The sequence below is a fragment of the Musca vetustissima genome, unplaced genomic scaffold, assembly GCF_032173495.1.
Source record: "Musca vetustissima isolate MV318-11 ecotype Yass unplaced genomic scaffold, APGP_CSIRO_Mvet_v1 utg439698, whole genome shotgun sequence".
NCBI classification, from domain to species: Eukaryota; Metazoa; Arthropoda; class Insecta; order Diptera; family Muscidae; genus Musca; species Musca vetustissima.
In genome coordinates, this window is record NW_026880925.1 from 23,591 (window position 1) to 33,061 (window position 9,471).

Genomic DNA, 9,471 nt, shown 5'->3' on the forward strand with positions numbered 1-9,471 from the left:
ACGATCTGCGAATCTGCACTTGGAATGTGCGCACGCTATACAGAACAGGGGCAGTGTTCGCTTTGGCGGATATACTCAAGAAGTACAAAGCCGATATTATTGCCTTACAGGAAATGCGATGGAAAGGGACAGGCGTAAGTAAATCAGACGATTACGCCCTGTATTATAGCTGCCATGAAACGAGACATGAATTTGGCTGCGGATTTATGGTTAACAGGAGAATAAAAGACCTTGTCTCCAGATTCACTCCAGTAGATGAGCGAATCGCTATAATCCGTATAAAAGCGAAGTTCTTTTACATCAGTCTAATTTGCGCCCATGCTCCGACCGAAGATAAAGATGAACAGACCAAAGATATATTTTATGAGCGCCTAGAAACAGCATATGACCGTTGCCCTGGCCATGACATTAAAATTCTGCTAGGAGATTTTAATGCAAAAATCGGAAGGGAAAATATCTTTGGCCCCACCGTCGGAAAATTCAGCCTTCATGAAGAAACATCCGATAACGGCATGAGGTTGATTGACTTCGCGGCAGCAAAAAACATGGTAGTTAGCAGCACCAGATTCAAGCATCTCGATATACACAAGGCCACCTGGATTTCTCCTGATCAAGTAACGAGAAATCAAATTGATCATGTTGTGATAGACGGAAGGCATGCATCCAGTGTTTTAGACGTCCAATCGATCCGAGGAGCGAATATCGATTCGGACCATTACCTTGTGGCAGCCAAGGTACCCACCCGTCTAAATGTTGCAGCAAAGGTGCGATCTAATACAACACGGAAACTCGACGTCGAAAAGCTGCAAACACAACAGGTAGCCGAGGACTACTCCGCTCAACTTACCCATCTGCTTGAAGAAAGCACTTCTTGTCCCGATAATAGTATAGAAGCACAATGGCAAAGAATTGCCCACTCCCTACAAACTGCAGCAAAAAGAACAATTGGGTACCAAAAACCACCACCAAGAAACCCATGGTACGATCAGGAGTGTCGTAATGTTACTGATGTAAAAAAAATTACCAACGAGTAAAACACCAAACCGAAGGCTTTGGTGCAGGCACATCCTCCTGTAGAGATGAAGAAGGAAACCTGGTGACAGATACAGACAGCGTGTTGAGGATCTGGAAGGAGCATTTCGGAAAGCTGCTAGTATCAAATAGTGGCGACGAAGAAGATACCCCAGAACCAATAGGAGATGATGGTATAGAGTGTATACCACCTAGCCAAGATGAGGTCATAAAAGCAATTAATCGGCTCAAGAACAACAAAGCAGCAGGAGCCGATGGGTTACCAGCCGAACTATTCAAGGCTGGTGGCCAGATGCTGGTCAGGAGCATGCACCAGCTGATTAACACAATTTGGCTAGATGAATGCATGCCCAATGATTGGAACCTCAGCATCCTGTGTCCCGTGCACAAAAAAGGAGACAAGACGATATGTGCCAACTATAGAGGAATAAGTCTCCTTCCCATCGCATATAAAGTGCTATCCAGTGTGCTGTGTGAACGATTGAAGCCAATGGTCAATGACATCATCGGACCATACCAATGCGGCTTCAGACCTGGCAAATCGACCATTGACCAGATTTTCACTCTGCGCCAAATCCTGGAAAAGACCCACGAAAAACACATCGACACATATCACCTATTTGTCGACTATAAAGCCGCATTCGACAGCCCTATCCGTTCAGAGGTGTTTAAAGCCATGTCTGCGTTCGGCATTCCTGCAAAATTAATACGGCTATGCAGGATAACTTTAAGTGGCACAAGGTCAGCCGTTAAAGTAGGAAAGGACCTATCGGAGCCCTTCACTACCGAACGAGGATTCAGACAAGGTGACAGTTTGTCGTGTGATCTTTTTAACATCCTACTGGAAAAGGTCATACGAAACGCAAAGGTGAACAGAAATGACACTCTGTACACCAAACAACACCAGTTACTCGCCTACGCCGATGACATCGATATAATGGGTCGAACATTGCGAGCGGTAACAGCCACCTTTGAACAAATTGAAAAGGAGTCTGCCAAAGTGGGTCTGGCAGTAAACGGCGAGAAGACCAAGCTGATGGTATCAACGCGCAAGACGTCCTGTAGACTCGGACCAACTGTGGAACTTGAGAACTACAGCTTCGAGGTAGTTAAAGACTTTATATACCTTGGTACCGCCATAAATAAAACGAATGATATCAGTTTTGAAATTCGGAGAAGGATTGTGATGGCCAACAGATGCTACTATGGTCTAAGTAAACAGTTTAGAAACAAGGCCACCTCTCGCCAGACCAAACTCACACTTTACAAGACGCTGATACTACCCGTGCTATTATATGGATCAGAAGCATGGGTACTTGCGCAAGCAGATGAGGCAGCGCTTGGGGTGTTTGAGAGAAAAATTCTCCGAAAGATCTACGGGCCGATCTGCGTCGACGGTGAATATCGGCGTCGAATGAACCACGAGCTCTACAATTTATACGCAGACATCGACATAGTCAGTCGTATTGAGCTGCAGCGACTACGGTGGCTAGGCCATGTTGTGCGGATGAATGAAGAAGCCCCAGCTCAAAAGGCATATAAAAATGAGCCTACGGATGGTTCCCGTAGAAGGGGAAGGCCACGAATTAGATGGAAAGACCAAGTAGAAAACAACATCTTGGAACGTGGTCTTCCAAATTGGTGGACTTGCGCACAAGACCGGCGCGCTTGGAAATCTTTTTTAAGCTCGGCTTATGGAACAACCGTTCTGTAACAAGCCAGCTAAGTAAGTAAGTAAGTAATTCAAACATTGTGTGGCGTATTAAAACCAAATAGAGCCTTTAGATAATCAGAATTTCAACCAGACTGATAGCGATGACAATTACCCGGCTATGACTATGGTGCCGAATGTGCCCCATCAAATGCCGAAGCTACCCCGGGTTGGGGCACATTCGGCGAATTTGACTTTTTTACAAAACTGTAAAATTTTTTAACTAATACTATTTTTATATATCTTTTTGGTACTATTTTTCATAATTAAGTGTCAGAGGACAATAATCAGCCATATAGTTGTTATATATGTTGAATATGTACTGAGATATAGAGCTCTAAAAAAAAAGTGCCGAAGGTGCCCCAGTCTCCCCTACTCCTTCTGGTACCTACCCCAAAAAAGACTCATACTTTCAAAATGTGTAAATACCTTATAATGTAAACTAACCTACCTGCTTGACGAAAGCACTCCTTGCCCTGATAATAATATAGAAGCCCAATGGCAAAGAATTACCCACTCCCTACAAAGTGCAGCAAAAGCAACGCTTGGATACCAAAGACTACCCGTCGTACGATCAGGAGTGTCGTAATGCTACTGAGTTAAAAAAAAAACGCAGCGTATAGGGCAACCCTGCAAACAGTAACAACACACAATGCAAGAGAGAATTATTGGGAGAAAATGAGAGAGGAGAAACGTATTTTCAGAAAAAAAGAAGAAATAACAAGAAAAATGTGGGCGTGAGCAAATCGAGATGTGCAGGACTCAGAATGAAGTCTAGAAATTTTACAAAAGAGTAAAAAATGAAGGCTTTGGTGCAAGCACGTCCTCCTGTAGAAATGAAGAAGGAAACCTGGCGACAGATACAGACAGCGTGTTGAGGATCTGGAAGGAGCATCTTGCAAAGCTTCTGGTATCAAATAACGGTGAAGAAGATACCCCTGAACCAATAAGATATGACGGTATAGATTGTATACCACCTAGCCATGGGAGATGAGACCAGAATAGCAATTAATCGGCTGAAGAATTATAACGAAGCAGGTGCCGATTTATTACCAGCCGAACTACTCAAGGCCAGTGGTCAGACGCTGATCAGGAGCATGCACCAACTGATTAATACAATTTGGCTAGAGGAATGCATGCTCAATGATTGGAACCTCAGCATCCTGTGTCCCGTGCACAAAAAAGGAGTCAGACCATATATGCCAACTATGGAGGAATTAGTCTCCTTTCTATCGCATATAAAGTGCTATCCAGCGTGCTGTGTAAGCGATTGAAGCCAAGAGCCAATGACATTATTGGACCATACGAATGCGGCTTCAGACCTGGCAAAACCACCATTGGTCAGATTTTCACTCTGCGCCAATTCCTGGAAAAGACCCACATCGACACATTCCACCTATTCGCCGACTTTAAAGCCGCATTTGACAGTCCTATCCGTTCAGAAGTGTTTAAAGCCATGTCTGCGTTTGGCATTCCTGCAAAATTAATACGGCTATGTAGGATAACTTTGAGTGACACAAGGTCAGCAGTGAAAGTTGGAAAGGACCTCTCGGAACCCTTTAATACCGAACGACGATTCAGACAAGGTGACAGTTTGTCGTTTGACCTTTTTAACATCCTGCTGGAAAAGGTCATAGGAAACAATGGTGAACAGAAATGGCGCTCCGTACACCAAACAACACATGGGTCCAACAATGCGAGCGATAACAGCCACCATTGAATAAACTGAGAAGGAGTCTGCCAAAGTGGATCTGCAGTAAAAGGCGCAAAGACCAAGCTGATGGTAACAACGCGCAAGACGTCCAGTAGACTCGGACCAACTGTGGAACTTGAGAACTACATCTTCGAGGTAGTCAAAGATTTTACATACCTTGGTACCGCCATAAATAAAACTAATGACATCAGTTTTGAAATTCGGAGAAAGATAGTGTTGGCGAACAGATGCTACTATGGTCTGAGCAAGTAACTCAAAAGCAAGGCCACCTCTCGGCAGACCAAACTTACACTCTACAAGACGCTGATACTACCCGTGCAGTTATATGGATCTGAAGCATGGATACTTACGCAAGCAGAAGAAGCAGCTCTTGGAGTGTTTGAGAGAAAAATTCTCCGAAAGATATATGGGCCGATATGCGTTGACGGTGAATATCGCCATCGAATGAACCATGAGTTGTAGCTGCAGCGGCTACGTTGACTAGGTCATGTTGTGAGAATGGATGAAGATCCCCCAGTTCAAAGAGCATATAAAAGCGAACCAGTTGATGGTTCACGCAGAAAGGGGAAGGCCACGAATGGTCTTTCAAATTGGAAAAATTGTGCAAAAGACCGGAATTTTTTTTTAAGCTGGGCTTATGGCACGAAAGTTCTGTCACAAGCCAGCTAAGTAAAGTCCGATTTTAGGTAAACAAATTGGGCTCATCGTACTGAAGTTAATATAGCCTAGCGTGTATCAGGTTTTGGTGACAACGGTTCATATTTTCGTCCGATTTCATATTTTGCCGAACATGGTCTTTCAAATTGGAAAAACTGTGCAAAAGCTCGGCTTATGGAACGAAAGTTCTGCCACAAGCCAACTAAGTAAAATCCGATTTTAGGTAAATGGAGCACCAAGGACGCAAAGTTAGGCCGATTTGTAAAAAATTGGTGACAACGGTTCATATTTTCGTCCGATTTTAGATAAGTGGTGCACTGAACTCCTAATGTGTGTTCGTTTAACACGAAATTTTTCATAACGTTCTGAAGTTAGTGTAGCCTACTTATCACTTTACTTACTGGTTTACTTTTATTTTTATGACGTAAAAAGTGTTCAAAGTACAAACAATAACTCGCTTATGTACGCCACTATATATGTTGATCTGATTTTATGGATATCTCTTTTGATTTACACGAAATTGTGCATAACGTATTGAATTGAGTCTAGACAGATGTGTGCCAAGTTTCCAGACTTTCATATAGCCCTTATAAATAATTTTGTTCGATTTCATACAAATGTCAACCGAAATAACCTGAAATTTTGAATGAATTTCAGAACGACATGTCTATAGAATGAAAAAATATAGAACATCGTCAACCAGGGTCCAGATTTAATCCGATCATGGAAGTGCACAAGATTGTTATTTGTTAAACGGCCAATTTTTATCAAACCATTCCGGTTCATTTGTTGATCTGACCTCGTATTTCCATTTAATTTGCTTTCATTGAAATTCTCCAATGTTCTTCGCACCACATAAAAAAAGAACAAAATATATCATGTTGGTCATTTACATAACACGGATGACAAAATTGATGGATTTGAATAGGAATTTAATTGGCTAAATATAATGGAAACACATCCATTTTTTCGTTAAGCATCTGTGGCCTGTTGACGCCACCAAAAAGGACAAAATAAAACATCTTAAACGGCCAAAACAAAACCCATAAAACCTAGACTAACAAACACATTTTTTTAATTCTATTCACCAATTAATTCACTAAATTTAATGGAAAAATATTCCACTAGAAAAAATAGCAACCACTGCCGTTAGACACAGCAGACAATTAAGTCAACATGGGGGTTTTTATATCAAATTAATATTTGTTATAGCAATTAAAATTGCCGCATGACATATTTTTTTCTACAAAAACGAAAATAATTTATGTTTATTTATTAAATTGCAGTTTGATGAAAAAAAAAACAGAATCCTTTATAAATTTACATTTGATCTTTGTGGCCATGATGATGAGTGTGACCGCCACGTCCACGTCCAGAATGCAAAAATTCGTGTAAAGCATGTTTACCGAATGCCAATGTCTGACCCTTGCTGTAACGTTCACGTATCCTCTGACAGCGTGGAGTATTAACTTGCGCCTCAGCCGGACATCCCGAGACCATTTCACCGAACATACAATGATGCAATTCCATGGGGGCACTACTACATTTGCCAGCTACTTTGGTGTCCATATTCTTAATTTTGGCCAAACACTTGTCCAAATAGCCTTCCAAAACGCTTTGTTGTTTGGCACTGTCCTCTGACATGTGTTGTTTGAAGCTGGCAATAACAGCATCGCGGTTAATCTCACCATTATCGTCCAATAAGTTAAGGCTTTTGGCAACGCATTCACTTTCGCAAATAATCAAATCCTTGATTTTCGACATATATTCACAATTGAAGGGATCGAAATTTTCAACATCGGCTGGAAATAAATAAAAAATAATATATATTAAGAATAAATTAATAAATTTAAGAAACATATTAATAATGGGGACTATATTAAAACATTGACTTGTATTAAAAATTCTCTGTGAAGAAATCGTTTTCACACCAAAGTCCCATATTATAATGCTAATATAGTCACTTCGGTTGGAAAATGCTCCTAGGACCATATACACACCTATAAAGCGAATAGACTTTTTTATTAGGGCAATACCCAAAGATCGGCCGGTATTTATGTTTCTTTGGACCAACTTCGTTGCAGACAATTTGGATTCGATTTTAAAACATCCGTCTGTCTGCCTGGCTGGCCGGTGCACACAATAACTCTCGAATGAAGAAACCGATTTCATCCAAATATTGCACATGGTAATATTTCAAATCCAAAGACCGGTGGGTACCGTCCACTCCTTACCTCCCCCACAATTGGTCAAAATTAAAAAAAAAAACCGTAAGTAAAGCAATAAAGTCGACCTGGGCCGACTATATGATACCCTTCACCACTTTATTCTACATATGTATCCGAAAAGACGTCGCTTTTTTGAATTTTATGTGATTTTTATGTCTTTCTGGAAGCTATTTGGGCAAGTTTAGAGTCGTTTGAGCACAGTGGGACAGATTTGTGTAAATCGATTTAAAGCAAACTTGACACACTCTATTCGGTATGCTGCACTGTTTAAAATTTAATCTCAATCAGACCCCTATTGATTATTTGGTGTACAATTAACATAAAGAAGTCGAAATTATATATATATATATATATATATATATCAGAACCTAATTGAAGCAAACTTGCCACAGATTAATTTACATTAATTTCAGTACGTTGTGTCAATCGGCCAAGCTGTGGATCTTTAGTGCACAATTTACTTAAAGTCGGACGAAAATATAAATACGAGGTGTACTCATCATTGTAGACTTAATTCAATACGCTATGCCAAAATTCGTGCAAATCGAATGATTTTCAGAGACTTTGGTGCACCATTTACCTAAAATCGGACGAAACTATGTATGGAAGTTATATCTAAAACTGAACCGATTTTCACGAAACTTAGCACACGTCATTTTAGACTTAATTCAATACGCAATGCCAAAATTCGTGCAAATCAAATGATTTTCAGGGCGAAACTTTATATGGGAGCTATATCTAAATCTGAACCGATTTTCCCGAAACTTAACACACATCATTCTAGACCTAATTCAGTAGGCTATACCAAATTTCGTGCAAATCGAAAGATATATAGAGACATTGGTAGACCATTTACCTAAAATGGGGCGAAACTATATATGGGAGCTATTTGTAAATCTAAACCGATTTTCACGAAACTTAGTTCCCACCATTCTAGACTTAATTCAATACGCTATGCCAAAATTCGTGCAAATCAAATGATTTTCAGGGACTTTGGTGCGCCGTTTACTTAAAATCGGGCGAAACTATATATGGGAGCTATATCTAAATCTGAACCGATTTTCACGAAACTTAGCACACATCATTCTAGACTTAATTCAGTAGGCTATACCAAATTTCGTGTAGATCAAAAGATATTTAGTGACTTTGGTACCCCATTTTCCTTAAATCGGACGAAAATATATATGGGAGCTATATCTAAATCTGAACTGATTTTTCTCAATTTCAATAGGGTTCGTTCTTGGGCCAAACAAATTAGCTGTGCCAAATTTCTTCCAATTCGAATCATAAATGCGACCTGTACTTTGTTTACAATTTAACATGGACAGACGGACGGACGGGCATGCATAAATCGACTCAGAAAGTGATTCTATGCATATTCTCAAAAGGAACAATGGGTCTATCTCGATTATTTTTGTCTGTTACAAACATATGCACAAAGTAATTCAATCACAATGGTATGGAATGTTGATGCCAAATATGCACATCGTAATATTTCTTTCAAATTTAATTCAAGTTGGAAGATAGGACTTATCGGTCCATTCCTTCTAGTACCTCCCCATCGAAGGGTCAATTTATTTTAAACTTGTACATCGCATAACAACCGATCCGGATTTCTTTAATCCCATAAAACAACAACAACAACAAATTTTGTAAATTATTTTTCTCTTCCTTTAAATCTTCAAATATATATCTGCAAAGTTACAAACCTTAACAAGCTTTGGCATTGATTTATTAGTCCATTGAAAAATTGAAAATCGAGAATGGGGGGTTACCTTAATTCAGTACGTCACATTCGAATCATAAATATTTGAACATTCATTTAATATTGGTCCAATTTTTGCAATAGCGAGGAGTATGACACGCTTTTCCACAGAATTGTGTGTAATTGGGTATTTTGGGTCAATATTGGTCCACCTACGTATAACGGTGACGATATTCGGTATTTTGGGGTTTGTTACCCGAATTGGCTGTAGTTTCGTTGCCATTGAGCTTCGAATCATTTTACGAAACTTTTACCAAAGCACAGCTCGCGATATATGAAATAACTGGGATCATGATGATTCGATTCACAGCAAGTTAAATCCTTTTTCGACATCATCATGTGATGATAATGACTTTCACATTCC

General features: G+C 40.0%; 1 protein-coding gene across 1 annotated transcript; it reads right to left on the reverse strand.

Annotated features, from left to right (window-relative positions):
- Positions 1 to 6,434: 6,434 nt before the first annotated feature.
- On the reverse strand, positions 6,435 to 6,923 carry LOC133326904 (uncharacterized; the record flags this gene model as incomplete). The annotated part of the gene is made up of 1 exon (XM_061535517.1): positions 6,435 to 6,923. A coding segment is annotated over one exon (489 nt), but the record flags the coding sequence as incomplete, so codon positions are not given.
- Between the last annotated feature and the right edge of the window lie 2,548 nt (positions 6,924 to 9,471).